The 16,498-nt window shown below is 47.7% G+C and overlaps 1 protein-coding gene across 3 annotated transcripts in view; it reads right to left on the bottom strand.

Annotated features, from left to right (window-relative positions):
- The window catches only part of MICAL2 (microtubule associated monooxygenase, calponin and LIM domain containing 2), a 231,070-nt gene that overhangs the window by 134,572 nt on the left and 80,000 nt on the right, over nucleotides 1–16,498 (bottom strand). For all 3 annotated transcript variants that reach the window (XM_057695680.1, XM_057695679.1, XM_057695678.1), the window contains exons 4-6: nucleotides 5,945–6,152; nucleotides 2,010–2,126; nucleotides 544–645 (exon numbers count right to left, since the gene is read on the bottom strand). In XM_057695680.1, coding sequence (XP_057551663.1) covers nucleotides 544–645; nucleotides 2,010–2,126; nucleotides 5,945–6,152 — 427 coding nt within the window. The remainder of the gene's footprint in view (nucleotides 1–543; nucleotides 646–2,009; nucleotides 2,127–5,944; nucleotides 6,153–16,498) is intronic.

Genomic DNA, 16,498 nt, shown 5'->3' on the forward strand with positions numbered 1-16,498 from the left:
AACTTATCCTACTGCCCAGCAGTGAGTATGCTTTAAAGTTAAGAGGAAAGATGGGGTCCTCCCTCTGGAGTATTAGACATATATAGTATTATTGATTATACTTACTTGTACAGTAAATATTATATATTACACTTACTTATACAGTAAGCTCTCCTAGTTGGAAGAAGTAAGCATGAAAGTGCTTAGCACCACAACTTGCACACTGGCAGGTGCTCAATAAATGTATGTTGATTTCTTTCTTTTAATTTAACGGCACGTTACCTTGACAAAACATTTTTACATGCGAGTCTCCCCCACTTATACCAATGTTCTGAGAGGTTCTATTATCCACATTTTACAGTTGGGAAAACAGAGGTCCAGAAAGAAGTAAATGGCTATTTTTTAAATGTTCAGCTCAGGCACAGCAGGGTGGTCTGCCCTTCTATCAAGATCCCTATCCAGCTGTGGCACCTGCCATCTTGCCCCCCTTATCCACCCTCTTCCTGATATACCCTTTCCCACTCCCATCCCTCCATCCTCATCCCCAAGAAGAAGAGTCTTCACCTTCCAGCGTGTTCCTGCGGCCATCGGCACCAATGATGACATCAAACTCAAACTCCGACAGAGAGTGGTCTGCAGGGAGAAATTCTGCCCGCCAGCCAATTTCTACCAGGACAGAAAAATGAGATGAGTTGGCAGCGAGAGATGGGAGAATAGAGTGATTACATGCCCTCTGTGTTGGTTGTGAGAAATGGATAATGCCACCAGGTATGGGCACCCCAGACATAGAGAGGCTCCAGAGGAAAGACCCAAGTTGTCCAGATGCACACTTGAACTTGGGAGTTCTTCTGAGTTTAGTTTCTGATCAATCCAGGACAAGGTAAACCAGCAGTACCAACTCCATGCCTGGTTTTGTTGATTTCTATAAAGGCTGGGAGTCTATCCTAATGATTCTCAAACCAGTCTCACTTGCACCTTATTTATCTCATGTTCTCTCTCTATGCGCTACATTCCTTGGTGCCCTCCCATTGCCAAACAGACCCAAAAGCATGTGCAGGGGGTAATGAAACCAGCTTGAATTGCTACTTTATTATGCTTAAAACATTCTTATTGGGCAATACATGGTCTTTGATGAAACCACCTCAGGTGCAATCTTGCTGGTTACCCATAATTAGGATTTAACACCCACTAGGGGTCTGGGAAAGGTTAAGAGCACATAGGTCTTGAAGTTAAATTACAGATGCTGTCTTGCCACAAAAGCCAACTAACATTGCCCCTAAATTCTCAATATTCTGGGCAGAGGACGGGAGAAATCAGAGTTGTAACCTGCGTGTGAAACTATGAGGTCTCTGTCACGAAGCTGGACCAAAAACTGAATGCCTGGCCCGGCAGCAGAAAAGTTTGATTGTAAGTAAGATGCAGAGGCATCATGAACAAACTTTCTGACCACGATGTACATAAAAGATCAGAATTTATATAGATGCACTAAAAGAACAAGAGAAAAATTACTAAATAAGGTATACCTACAATGGGTGAATTTTGTGGTTTGTAAATTCTTCAACATAGCTTAAAAATATTATATACCAAATAATATTTTGAACATTTATTTCATATTTGCTCTAGAATCTTCACTTTATTTACTGGATTTTAAAATATCATATGGGTACGATAAGTGTACCTATGTGTGTATACACACAGCTTGAAGAGCATGTGAACAAACTTTATCGGACAATCAAATCTATGTCTTTTTTTTCCTACTTACTACTTAGACTGCATCTGTTAAAGTACTGCCTCCTAGTGACAGGGTAACCAAATTATAGGTTAAATGTTTAATAATAAATCCCCTAAGAGCTGAAGAGCAAATCTCAAGTGACAGCAATGGTCCAAAAAGGTAAAATATCCTTTGATGGAAAAATGTCAAACAGCTCTCAATAGGAATAACTCTTACAGAAACATCCTCTAGGAGCTGCAAATGTGATTTCCATTTTGCAATATCTGATTTCTAGACCGAAAGCAAAATTATACTGTACTTTGATTTTCTTGATCTTCAGGAGGCTCTAGAACCTTCACAAACTCCACATTCACATGGATTTCTACCCCCAATATCAAGGCCACCTTGAACAGGATGAGCTGCAACTGACGAATACCTGTTAGAAAGGAAGGGGGAAGAGATGAACTGTCAGTAGCAATGTCTGAGCACCTCCTGTATACAGAACACTATATAATCACTGCTCAATGATTTCTGAGCATAGCAATATAGAGGCATGCCTCATTGTACTGCACTCTGCTTTACTGCACTTCCTAGATATTACGTTTTTTACAAATTGAAGATTTGTGGTAACCCTGGGTCAAAGCAAGTCTTCCAGTGTCATTTTTCCAACAGCATTTGCTCATTTTGTGTCTGTGTCACATTTTGGCAATTATAGCAATATTTCAAACTTTATCATTATTATTACATTTGTTATGGTGGTCTATAATCTTTTATGTTACTATTACAAAAAGATTACAACTCACTGAAGGTTCAGATGATAGTTAGCATTTTTTAGCAATAAAGTATTTTTAAATTAAGGCACTTACATTGTTTTTTAGACATGATTCTATTATGCATATACACTAAATAGACTATAGTATAGTGTAAACATCACTTTAATATGCACTATAATTCATGTAACTCACTTTATTCCAATATTCACTTTATTGCGATGGTCTAGAACTGAACTGCAGTTTCTCCAAGGTATGCCTGTACCAATAACACTCATTACTGAGCACTAATTATACGCTAAGCACTCTGTATTCTCTCATTTAACCCTTACAGTGCTTTCTCGCTTACCCCTTCCAGGGGCCCTTTGGGGTATTTATTCTCATTATAGAGATGAGAAGTTAAGGCTCAATGAGGCTAAGCGACTTGCTCAAGCTCACACAGGGGCAAAGCTGGGATGTGGAGCCAGATTTGTCTGATTCCAAGATTGTGCTCTGTTAGGTAATCCTATAATGATGGTGACTCTCTTTTTCCTGGCTCCTTCCTGAGCTGGGCTGTGGCTTTGATAAGATGAAGATGGAAAGAGGAGTAAACAGAGAGAGAGCAAAAGGCCAATATATAAAGTCAGAGAGCAAACAGCTCATCCCGTGGGGACTCTGCCTAAGCTCTCAGCCATCCAGGGTAAGGGGTGGGGTGGGGAATCCTTCACACAAAGCTGGGCTCATGGTTTTCCACCACCTACCCACTCTCATAAACTCCCCCAAAGAGTGGCTCTTTGTTTCTGTATTTTGTTCCTGCCATCGAGCACAAATGAACATGCCTCCAAAAACATTTCTGAGAGCACAAAGTTTCAAATTATCTGTAGGTCCCTCTGTATTTTGTGGGCTTCACTCATTTAACATTTACTGAACATCTACCACGTGCCAGGTGCCATGTTAGGCCCAGGAGATATGGAACACCGTCTCATGGAAGCAACACAGGTAAACAGGATGGGGCAGCGCCCGGTGGTTGGGGGCGGGGGTGGCAGAACAGGGCCTGAGCTGCAGTCCTGAAAGCCAAGGGAGGAGGGACCAAGGTACCAGATCCCATGCAGAGATTAAGAAAATGAAGACTACAGGAGGCCAGGGCACTGGAGGTTGGGAAGCTTCTGGAGAAACTTTCTTTAGCACGTTGGTGGGGAGAAATCAGACCACGACAGAAGGCGACATGAATGCAAAGTATAGGCAAAGTCTATGTCGCCTCTTTCTAGAATAAATACTTGGAGGCAAAGAAAAGTAGCAAGCAACATCAGAGGACTGGAGGGCAGTATGAGGTAAGGGCAGGTGAAAAGGAGGAAAGGAAAGCAGAGGGCCTAGAGCTGGAGAGGAAAGCGGCCAGCTTGGCCTCTGACCTCGGGGTGAGAGGAAGGAGTGGGTACTTGGGGAGAGGCGAGTGTAGGAGGAAGGAGAGGGGGTGGGATGGGGATTGCCCGCCAGTGGTTTCTCTTCCCCAGGGTATGGAGGGGAGGCCATCTGCTCCGGATGAGGAGGCTGTGGTGGAGGCTTGGGACAGCCGCAGTGGGAACTGGAGGAGGGTGCTGACAGGGATGAGGGAGAGTTGCTGAGCGATGCTGAGGACCAGGTCACAGCTGGGGCTGGAGGCCATGGTCAGTCTGAGAGCAAGCCAGTCAGCTGGGGCTTAAAGAATCCAACCCACCTCCTGCCTGGAAACAGGCTACGGGGGAGGCCTGGCCTCTCCGCGAAGTTTCAAGGTTCCTCGTCTATCTGGTTTCGGCAGCCAGTAGGTACTCAATAAATTCTCCCTGCCTCCCTCCTCACAGGTATTAGAGCTGCCCTTGGCAATGATCACTCTGATCGTTTGAATCTCATTTCAGGCTCCTGCCGGTGTTTCCGCACACTGGGATATTTCCAAGGACTAGGGGTTAAATGGGGGCCCCATCAATGGCACAGAGAGGGGCTCCTGGCTGGCAAGGCAGCCCGACGGTCCTGGGGCCTCCCAGGGCCTCCTGGTGCCCAGCTCTGCCTTGCAGGAAGGCTCGATGGGAAAGTGGTGCTTAATGTTGTTCTAAATTGGTACCAACATACATTCTTCCATGGGTGGTAAGGAATATCCGGAAAGCTGACACTGCAGCTTTCTGGGCACATCTAAATTTCTTTCCAGTGAACTCCTGGAATTTTCTCATCCCAGAGCGGGAATAAACCCTGGGCCACTGCTGGTAAGTTCTCCTGTGACTAAATTACACCCTGTGTGGCTGACAGTTCTCTCCAGTCGTTCTCACCCCAGCCCCACACCCTTTCCCATCAGTGCCTGTCCTCACGAGACCATGACTCTCAGGGCCCGCCTTCTCCTCACTGGCTGAGAGACGGCAGCTCTGAATTAATTCTGGTTTGGGGATCCCGACTGCTTCTTGCTCACTGTACCCCACAGTATGCAAAGCACTTTCCGAGCACTTATGACACGCCAGGCACAGTGATATGCAAATTTCACATGAGACCTCATTTAATCCTTTCAGCCCTCTTGATGGGCAGGCATCAATCACATTTAGGGGAGACAAAACTGGGGCTGGAGGAAGGGAAGGAGTCTGAGCCAGGTCACACACAAAGTGGACAAGACAGATTTTGGACCCAAATCTGTTCAAACCCCTGAACTCTCCCTACAGTAGTAACTTCCCTGACTTTTACAGGTCACGAGTGCTGTATATAAAACAGCTAAAGACCTCCTCCCTGCAAAGCATGAGGAGGGAGGCTGCTCTCCCAAAGCCCATCTGCACAGATCTTGCCTCGAGAGATCCAAGGCCTAAGTAACATCAGAGCAAGAGGCCCAGTGCTCACCTTGCCCTGCTTCATGGTGATGGCCCAGGACCTGACATCCACGATCCCAATTCTCTTTCTTTTCTGGATGAATCCCCATCACGATGGCCTTGCTCTTTTTAAAGCTCAAGGAAACCTGGCACAGGATCTGTCAATTGTGTCATTCCTCTGCTCTAAAATCTGCCCCGGTCCCCAAACAGGCAACACGGTGTCCCAACTCCTTTGCCCAAGAGGTCCCTAGACAACCTGGACCATTGAATGGTTTCATGTGGCTCCCTCTTCTGAGCTCCTCTGGCAAGTCTGACTGCTCTATGAAAGCACAATTTATTACCGACAACACCTCAGCAAGTTCTGAGAGTGCAAACTCTGGTTCCCATATTTCATTCAGTCGTTCATTCAACAGAAGTCTACTGAGCATCTGCTATGTGTCAAGCACTCTTTTATGCCCTGGAGATACTCTGGTGAATAAGACATACCATGGCCCCTGGCCGCATGGTGCTTCCGGCCTAGGGGGGCACAGCACGGGGCCTGGCATCAAATGTCTGCCAGGTGGATGTTTGGGGCCCCCAGAGACTTGCAAGATGAAATATCCTGGGGATTCCACAATGGGGGGAAGTGCACCCCACCCACGGTCAGCCCCCTCCCCACGTGGGGTGCCACCACTGGCCCCACTCACTGATGTGGTCGATGGAGCCAGCACAGAACTTCCCGTAGAACTTCTTGGCTCCCAGGCCACGCAGGTCGTGGATGGTGAAAGGCCAGAGGTGCAGCACGTTGTTCCGGGAGAAGGTGTCCCTCTTCTCCACCACGACCACTTTGGCCCCCAGGTAGGCAAGTTCAATGGCAGTGCGCAGACCACATGGTCCTCCCCCAACGATGAGACACTGCAGAGGGGAGAGAGGAGAGAGACACTCAGTGACCCCCTAGCCTGGTAGACACAATCCCCTCGTCAGCACGTAACTGGGGAGCAAACCCCCATCCACACAAATCAACCAGGCTGAGAGACACCCCCGCGCAGCAGCCTTCCCCACTTCCAGGCAATTCCTAAAGCACCTTCAAGAGGCAAGAGTTCACCTGGGGGGTCTAACTAACTGGGTGAACCCCAGCAAAGTCACAGGGAAGGAGATCTGCATCTATACCTCACCGCTTGACGCTGCACAGCCATCTGGAAACATCCCTTCTGCTTGGGATCAAACCTTATCTTAAAAAAATGCATTCCCCTTCCCCCAGCAAATATTCCATCACCCAGTTATCACTCATCTGGGGCCTCCAGACTCCCAAAGGGGAACTGCAAATAAGCATATCAGAAGCTCCCACACCGCAATCAGTGTGGCTTACTCGTTGGAACCGTCCAGAGTGTTTGTGGAAACTCTGCTAGGGGAAATGAAGTCACCGCTGAGATACAGTTCCCTCCAGAGATGGAGCGGGTATGAAAATCCTTTTGCTTCCTTTCTGGTTGGAGCAGACGGCAGAGAACCAAATCCCCCAAGCCCAGCTCCCATCTTTATCTCACACCCCAAACAGCTCCTCTGGCTCTGACATAGCCAGACCATGACGGGCATTTCAAAGCAAGACTCCAAACCCCGACACTCTGAGGTTGGCTTCAGGGTTAAGTCTGGATTCACTGCATTTCTTTGCAGTTAGCACATCTTTTCCTGTTTGCTGAGTTCTGTCACTCCCAGGCCAGGGATGGAGTGGGGTGGGAGGATGTGGGGTGAAAGAGGGCAGGAGGGGAGCCCTCCTACATCCTTCCATCCACCAGGCCTGACCGAGCACCACTCCCAGGGCAAGGCAGGAGATCCCGTTCCCACCAGTTGGGGGGCTGCTGTGCATTTCTCATGCAAACAGTAGCGGGTGTACCATTTCTGACCCTCCCAGCTAAACCTGAAATCCCACTGATGAAAGCTCAGTTTTCCCACCATCCTGGGCCCCAGCTCATACTTCGGGCCTGAAATTTCAGAGACTCCAGTCATACCCAAAGCAAATACCAACAGGCCTAATTACATAAAGGGAGAAAATTTGGTACAGATGTTATCAAGACAGGAGAGAAGGCTTGCTGGCCAGGGGCAGGCCAGTTCCTCTAGGAACATGCTTGTTATGATTCACATGGGAACTCGGAGTTCTGACAAGAAGCTGAAAGCCACGGCTGCTACACGCCTGGGCAGAGGAGCAGGCGAGAAGAGGGCTCCCCAGGCCTGCCCACAGGTGATGCTCTGGATGGTGGGCATAGTGCAAACAGACCACGAACGCAAAGCGTTGTGATAACGCAACCCAAAGGAACTCTCCGTCTTTCCCAGACTCATCTGGGCTTCACTGCTGAGAACTTGGTGCCAAGGAATGAAAATTTCTCATTAAAACTCAGCCCTGGGGCCGAGCCCCAAATTAGGTTGTACATTCCTTCCACAGGCTCCGTCCTTAGTGCTACCCCCAGAAATAAGTTCCACGTGTTATAATTATGTGCATCCGATTCTCAGGCCAGCGTAAAAGCTCCCTAAACCTGTCCTCGTGTCCAGTACAGGGCCTGGCACACAGGAAGCCTCAACAAACAGTTGATGGATGAAGGACCTTCCCACACCCTCACAGCCCACCCAGTTCTGGCTGCCTGCCTGTAACCGGGATGTTCAGTTCATGTCAGCCAGGGTTTATGCCTGCATTTCCCACCCAGGCTGGGGGAGCTGGGGTCTGCCAAGGCCACCAGGATCTCGGACGTCAGCAGATCTGTGTGCTCAGGCGATATAAATTTATTATGCAGTGGGGAGCAGGGCAGATCCAACACGAGCAGGAAGTCCATTGTATAGATAAGCTTGGCAGTGCTTAGGCCTCCACATTCGTGGAGAGAGACAAACACCACATGGAAAAATCAGCTCTTTATTTGTCAAAGGGTGGGAAGAGGGGATGAGGGGCCTCGTCCACTGTCAAGGCACAGGGCTGAGGCAGGCCCAGCTCACACAGGACCCCTGTGCCCTCCTAGGGGAGCCCTGCAAGCACTGCTGACTTCTTGGTGACGGGTGCAAATCCAACCCATATGTGGGTGGGTGTGCTGGGACTGTGCCAAGACTGCTAAAAGGATCGGTCCCCAGAGGGAGCCGCCGAGGGGACCAGGGGCTAAGCCAGGGGTTAGCAGTCTGGAGGCTCAATTTCCGCTTCCGAATCCTGCCTCCAGTTTCCTTGGGGGCTCTGGATGCAGACAGCCTAGTGAGGCGGGGGCACAGAAAGCCAGCACTTGCAGGCAGCAGGCAGCCCAGGGTCTGCCGCTCACAAGCTCACCCACCCGGGCTCTGCACCTCACTGAAAAGGGTGATTATAGGTTCTAAACTGTATCACACCCGGCACTTTCCACTTTCGAGGCACTGTCCTAATCATTTCATGTATTTCATCCTTCCAACTGCCCTATGAGGTAACTGTCATCCCCACCTCCACTTTGTAAATGAAGAAACTGAGGCATCAAAAAGTGAAGTAACTTGCTCCAGGTACTGTTATTATGCCCATATTTGAGCTAAGACATGGAGGCAAAAGAGGATCAGAAATTGCTCCAAGGTGGATCGCCTAATGAGGTCAAGTTTGCACACGAATCCAGGCAGTGTGGGTCCAAAGCCTGTGCTCTGAACTGCTTGTCTGACCGTGAGGCTGGACCGCCGGTGGTGTGGTCAGGATGAAGGGAGGCCAGTTTCCGCTCCTTCCCTGCACCCAGCACACCTGGGCCTCCTGAACGGAGCTGGGTTCAGGCTGAGTGCACAGCGCCTCTGCCCAGAAGGCCTAAGCCCGCATCTGAGCTGAGCTGCCTGTGCTTCCCTGGGGTGGGAATTTACAGGCCGGGTGGAGCTAGAGCCCCTGCAAGTCGCAGGAAGCCACTCGAGCAGGTACCACGGCAGTGGGGGTTTGGGCACAGACAGTGGCAGCCTCTCCAGTGCCTCTGGAGAGGTGGCCGCGAGCTGAGTGACACGAGGTCACGCGTGGTGCCGTCTCCCTGGTAGCGGCAACCCTCCGGGCATGCCGACCCACAGGCCGGCTCCCCGGGCAGTGCTCTGGTTCCAGAGACGTGCCGTCACGCTTCCTGGCGTGGCTTCCCCGCCTCACCAGCTCTTAGGACGAGCCGCTTAGCTAAACCCAGGCGGGAAGGCCCTGACTGTTACTGAGTTACCACAAGTAAACACAGCTTGTTCGGAATTGCAGGACAGAGAGTTATCAAATCCGAGGTGCCTCCCACATGCTAGCCTGGGGGCCTGCCCCGGGGGCCTGGCCTCACAGCCCCACAGTGCTAAGTAAGGAGGGCTCGCGAGAGATGCAGCCGCCTTTGGTTCTAGTCGAGGATGGAGAAATCTCTGTGAGGCGGGTGGCCAGACCAGGCTCTTCACGGCAACTTCAAGGGACACTCTGGTGAGGAGCAAACCCTCATCCGACTTGACAGGGCCCTGCCCTGTGGGAAGACATTCAGGAGCCTTTCTAAAACCTTGAACATGTTAATGTATGTGGGCCGAGCGATGGGATTCAGAATGTCCTGCTTGAGCAGTGGAGGAGCTGAGGGTGCGGGGCGTGGAGACGATGGGGGCATAGGCAGAGGGTTGGCCGTCTCTAGGGGCGCAGCCCCTTTCTCACTGCACACCTCATATCACCCTGGTTGGCCCCGGAGGATGACTGGTTAGCCAGAGACGGGTAAGATTCCTCAAGGGAGGAACAACCTAAGACAGGCACAGCCGCAGAGGGGCCAACAGGGGTGGTGCATAGAGCCTTCCTTATATCACCCTGTTTGGCCCTGGAGGATGACTGGTTAGCCAGAGACCAGTAAGATTCCTCAAGGGAGGAACAACCTAAGACAGGCACAGTCGCAGAGGGGCCAACATGGGTGGGGCACAGACCCCCAATATCTGAGAGAGGTCTCCTGCCCCCAGGGCTGTTTTGCTCTCCAGGCCCAGCTCAAATCCACACCTGCTCAACTCCGACCCAGGAAGCAAACAAAGATAATTGCCCCAGTCATGTGAGGCCTTTGATTGTTTATGGGAGTAACCTGGGAGTGTTAGCGGAGAACTCAATAAAAGCCACGTGGGATGAGTCAGCAGGGCTCTTGATCCGAGAGGTCTTGAGCCCCCCGGTCCCACTTTTCTCTTCAGTCTGTGTCTGTGTCTTCTTCAAGCTTGCGGCACCCGTCACTCACCTCGAGTCGCCGAGCTGGCCTCCGCACTGCCCCTGCCCTGGTCTGACTCTCCTGTATCTACATCGCACCCAGTTTTTCCTGAGTAACAATTACCACCACTTACTAACCTCAGAAATTTACAGAGAGGAAATGAAGAAAGATATCCTGTTCTCCCTGCCTGCTCTCAAAAAAATAATACGAATTCCTCTGAGAAACATTCCATTCCTCTCTGTCCCTCCCTTTCAGCCTGAGCCGGTGCTCTAACCCTTGTACCAACAACTGTAACCAGTGACCGTGGGGTTCCGTCCCTGGGGGACAGTCGCATTTGCAAACATCCTGCCCCTGGGCCTGGTACATACACTCATACTGGACCCCTTGTTGGGAGTCAGAAGTGCAGTCACCCAGGCTGTGCTTCCTGCCTCTGGGTGCTGCTCATACCTCCCGCATCCCCGCCCTCCCCCCCCCCAATCTAAGGCGGCAGGCATATGTGCTGCCCCCAGGCCCCCACGAACGGAAGAGATCGGCGACCCATGACTCCTTTCATCTGAGATGCCAAAGTGTGTCATCGACAGTGCCAGCTCTGTCCCACTCTGCACGTGCCTGTCCATCCCATATTGGGAAGAGCAGCAGTAATGACAGTATTCATAACAGCAATAATAAAAACCAGGGCTCCCACCTCCTGCCTGCTTCTATTGTGCAACAACTGTGCTAAGCACTTTGTAAGAGAGGCGCCTCATTTCTTTCCTACAATAATCTTAAACTGGCCACAGTCGTCGCCATTTGGCAGATGAGAACACAGGAGTGTGGGAAGGTTAAATGACTTAACCGTGGTCACCGGCCTAGGCTGAGAGCTAACCTTGGATCCCAGAGTTTGGACTTGAAATCATGATCCTAGATTAATTCTTCCAGGTTTCCTTGGGCCTCATGTGGTAGTGTTAGCATGTCCCCTCCACTAAGATATGTAAGATCACTGAGTCCACTCTGTGGGGTGGCAGAGGACGCAAGACAAGGCTCCTGTCCCCAGACCTCAGGAGGCTGTCTGGTCGGGACTAGAGAGGGAAACAGAGACCAAGAGTGCTAGATGGTTTCGGACCACCTGTGACGACCGGAGACATGTGTGGAAGGGACAGATCTAGGGTCCCTCCAGGAGATAACCCATGAGTGGCTGAGGATTCAGAGAGAAGACATGTCAGGCTGAGAAAAAGAGGGAGGTGGTTGGGAGGAAGCGGGGAGGCCAGGCTGAGCTCAAGTGAGTGTGGTGTTGTGCAAAGGGGAAGGGAAACCAGGCAGAGGAAAGAGAGGGAGCCAGATCATGGAGGGCTGGGGTGTCAGACCAAAGGGTTTGGATGGTTTCCCTCCTTGGGCTATTATAGGTTTGGAGCAGAATGAAAGTACTAGTTTAGAGAAATAAGTCAGACAGAGACAGACATATACTTTATGATATCACTTATGTGTAGAATCTAAAAAATATAACAAACTAGTGAATATAACAAAAGAGCAGACTCGCAGATATAGAGAATAAACTAGTGGTTACCAATGGGGAGAGGGAAGTGGGGAGGAGCAAGGTAGGGATAGGGAATTAGAAGGTACGAACTGTTATTTATAAAATAAGCTATAAGGATATATTGTACAATACTGGGAATATAGCCAATATTTTATAATGACTAGAAATCTTTAAAAATTTTGAATCACTATATTGTACACCTGTATCTTATATAATATTGTACATCAACTATACCACAATTTTAAAAACTAAAAATTAAAAAAAAATTTTAAAGATACCTAGCAGTTAAAAAAAAAGAAAGTACTAGTGTAGCACAACTGGTTCCAGAGCAATAAAAAAGATGGTAAAGAGAGAGAAAGAAACTAGAGGCGGAGAAACCAGTACTGCAGCATTTGAAACAGACTCACTCTATGGCATCTCCTCCCTCCACCTTGACAATAGATGCTCAGCCACCTTGCTGGTTCCCCTCGTCTGCCTGACCTCTACACTTGGCAGTGCCTGGGGCTCAAACTTGATCCTCTTTCCTTCTCGACCTTTATTTTACATCCTCCCTCCATGGCTTTAAATACCATCTACATGCTGATGATGCTCAAAATCATCCCCAGTCCCAAAACTCCCAGACTCAGATAAACTGCCTGCTGACATTCCCAGCTGCTCTAACAAGCATCTCAGATGTCGAACCAGACCTACAACCAAACTTCTAATCACGCATTGTCCCCCACCACCCACACCCCTGCTCCTCTCCCAGTCGTTGCCAAGTCGGTTCATATTTATCCACTTCCCACTTTTCCAGCTCCTCGGGCCAAAAATCTGAAGTCATCTTGGATTCCTTTCCTCTTATCTCACAACCAAACCACCAATAAATCCTGTTGACTTTACCTTCAGAAATGATTCTGTCCCCAGTCAGTTTCACCTTCTCCACGCTGCCACCCTTACCGAGACACCGTCCTCCTCCCCTGCCCTGACGGCAGGGCTCCTACCTGGTCTCCTGCTTCCAGCCTTGCCCCCTTACAGTCCATCGCCCCAACAGCAACCAGAGTGCTCCTTCCAAAGTCAGATCATGCCATGCCCAGCTCACAACCTCTAATGTCTTTCCATGGCACACAGAATTCAAAATCAGAACTTATCACGGCCTCAAGACCCTTCATGACCTTGCCCTCCAATTTCCCTTCTGTCTTCAGCTCCTACCCACCCCCCTCCCTCTATGGTCTCCCTGAGCAAATACAGGGTCTTTTCACTTGCTTTGCACTCTGCCTGCAACATTCTTCTAAATATATATTTTATAATACAAAAAAGAAAATATAAATTACAGAAAATATATAGGACTAGTTTTATTTTTCTTTGTATTAACATCCAGCTTTCCAGCATTTTAAACATTTGTAAATATTCCCAGCATCTACTTGTATATTTTTCCATTATGGGTTTTTTTTTTCCTGTTTTCAGTAGCTTTACAATATTTTTTTGCAATATTTTATTATAAAAGTTTTCAAAAAAATAGAAAAGTTGAAAGAATTTTAGTGATTACCCAAGTAACCACCGCCTACATTTTAGTCTCCTTCATTTATCATATATCTATTCATCCATCCACCTCTCTACCCACTCATCAATTTAGCTTATTTTTATGTGCATTTCAATGAAATTGCTGAATCAGTACATTTTTTCCCAAATACTTCAGAATGAAAATCTAATTAACTAAAGTTCAATAATTATTCAAGTTCTTCACACCCTCTCACTATACACAAAAATAAACTCGAAATGGCTTAAAGACAAACATAAGACACAGCACCATAAAACTCCTAGAAGAGAACATAGGCAAAACATTCTCTGACAGAAATCATACCAATGTTTTCATAGGTCAGTCTCCCAAGGCAATATAAATAAAAATGAAAATAAGCAAATGGGACCTACAAGCTTTCGTATAGCAAAGGAAACCATAAACAAAACAAAATGACAACCTACAGGATAGGAGAAAATATTTGCAAATGATGGACTGACAAGGGCTTAATTTCCAAGATATACAAATAGCTCATACAACTTAACAACAAAAAAGCAAACAACTCAACTGAGAAACGGACAAAAGACCTAAAGAGACATTTCTCCAAAGAAGATATATAGATGGCCAATAGGCACATGAAAAGATGTTCAACATCGCTAATTATTAGAGAAATGCAAATCAAAACTATAATGAGGTACCACCTCACGCTAGTCAGAACAGCCATCATTAAAACGTCTACAGGGACTTCCTAGGTGGTGCAGTGGTTGGGAGTTTGCCTGCCAATGCAGGGAACGTGGGTTCGATCCCTGCTCCAGAAAGATCCCACGTGCCTCGGAGAAACTAAGCCCGTGCGCCACAGCTACTGAGCCTGTGCTCTCGAGCCCAAGAGCCACAACTATTGAGCCTGTGTGCCACAACTACTGAAGCCCACGCGCCTAGAGCCCGTGCTCCCCAACAAGAGAAGACAGTGCAATGAGGAGCCCGCGCACGACAATGAGGAGTAGCCCCCTGCTCTCCGCAGCTAGAGAAAGCCCGTGTGCAGCAATGAGGACCCAACACAGCCAATAAATAAATAAATAAATAAATACATTAAAAATTTTTTTTAAAAGTCTACAAATAACAAATGCTGGAGAGGTTGTGCAGAAAAGGGAACTTTCTTACACTACTGGTGGGTATGTAAGTTGGTGCAGCCACTGTGGAAAACAGTATGGAGGTTCCTCAGAAAACTAAAAATAGAATTACCATACAATCCAGCAATCCCACTCCTGGGCATATATACAGACAAAACTCTAATTCAAAAAGTTACATGCACCCTTACGTTCAAAGCAGCACTATTTACAATAGCCAAGACATGCAAACAACCTAAATGTTCGTCAACAGATGAATGGATAAAGATGATGTGGTATGGACTTCCCTGGTGGCACAGTGGTTGGAAATCCGCCTGCCAATGCAGGAGACACTGGTTCGAGCCCTGGTCCAAGAGGATCTAACATGCCACGGAGCAACTAAGCTTGTGAGCCACAACTACTGAGCCCACGTGCTGCAACTACGGAAGCCCATGCACCTAGAGCCCGAGCTCCACAACAGGAGAAGCCACAGGCATGAGAAGCCCACACACTGCAATGAATAGTCCCCGCTCGCTGCAGCTAGAGAGAGCCCGCACACAGCAACAAAGACACAATGTAGCCAATAAATAAATAAGTAAATTTATAAAAAAAAGAAAAGGGGAGGAGAAGAAGTTGTGGTATATACATACAATGGAATACTACTCAGCCATAAGAAAGACTGAAATAATGCCATTTGCAGCAACATATGACGCAAATAGAGATTATCATACTAAGTTAAGTAAGTCAGAATGAGAAAGACAAGTACCGTATGATATCACTTATATGTGGAATCTAAAATATGACACAAATGAATCTATCTATGAAACAGAAACAGAATCAAGGACATAGAGAATAGACTGGTGGTTGCCAAGGGGAGGGGGACGGGAGAGGGATGGATTGGGAGTTTGGGATTAGCAGATGCAAACTGGTATATATAGAATGGATAAACAAGGTCCTACTGTAGAGCACAGGGAAGTATATTCAATATCCTCTGATAAACCATAATGGAAAAGAATATGAAAAAGAATGTATATATATGTATATCTGAGTCACTTTGCTGTACAGTGCACACTTTGCTGTATTAACACAACATTGTAAATCAACTATACTTCAATAAAAAATAAATTTAAAAAAGAATAATTATTCAAGTTCTTTTTTTCCTCAGGTAAAATTTATATACAAAAAATGTACACATCTAAACATACAATTTGATGTGACAATTTACGATACGTGTTGCTTCTTATAGCATCATTTTTCTCCCCATCACTGGTCTTTCTTCAGTGAACCTGGAGAGTTCTTGTCCCTGGGCTCTGGTGATGACATCTTGGTGTACACTGGTATCAGCGAGGAGCTTCTAGTCACTGGGGAGGGCTTGACCAGCCAGCTACCTTGACTCCCTTTCCTCCCTTTGGGAGAGCAGAAGCCATATGCCCTTCTAAGACCAAAAAAAAGGGTGTGGAGGAATCTCAGATTCTTTAGGAGGAATAAGGGAAAGAGACTTCTGAGACTGAGACGGGCTGAGTCTAGATATATTCAAAGCTAAAAACTCTAGGGCCAGTTATAACCCATATGTGGGGAAAAAGTAGAGCTAAGATACACAAGCAATCTGGCCTCCAGAAATAGATACACAAGCTCATACTTACCACTTTCTCTCTTTCTTTTTAGTTGCTTAGTGAGCGTTTGCTTTTAAACATTACAATGATAATAGCCAGCCCTCAGAGTCCTTTATTCACAGCTCACACCCCTCCTGACAGTTTCACAGCTGTAACTTTTAAGAGCTGGAGCCAGGATTCAAACCCAGGTGTCTGGCTCCAGGGACCACGCCTTTAACTGCTGTGCCACAGAGACCATCGCAGGGAGTCAGGGAGAGGCAGGTGGCAGATGGGGAATCCCCATGCCCTCCACGGCTCCATTTCTCAATGATTTTTAAGTCTTTTTCGAGTCTGTCTATCTGACCTCCTGTGACCTCTTCAAAAGTAGAGGTATGTCTGGCT

This window comes from Hippopotamus amphibius, chromosome 9 (assembly GCF_030028045.1).
Source record: "Hippopotamus amphibius kiboko isolate mHipAmp2 chromosome 9, mHipAmp2.hap2, whole genome shotgun sequence".
Lineage (NCBI taxonomy): Eukaryota > Metazoa > Chordata > Mammalia > Artiodactyla > Hippopotamidae > Hippopotamus > Hippopotamus amphibius.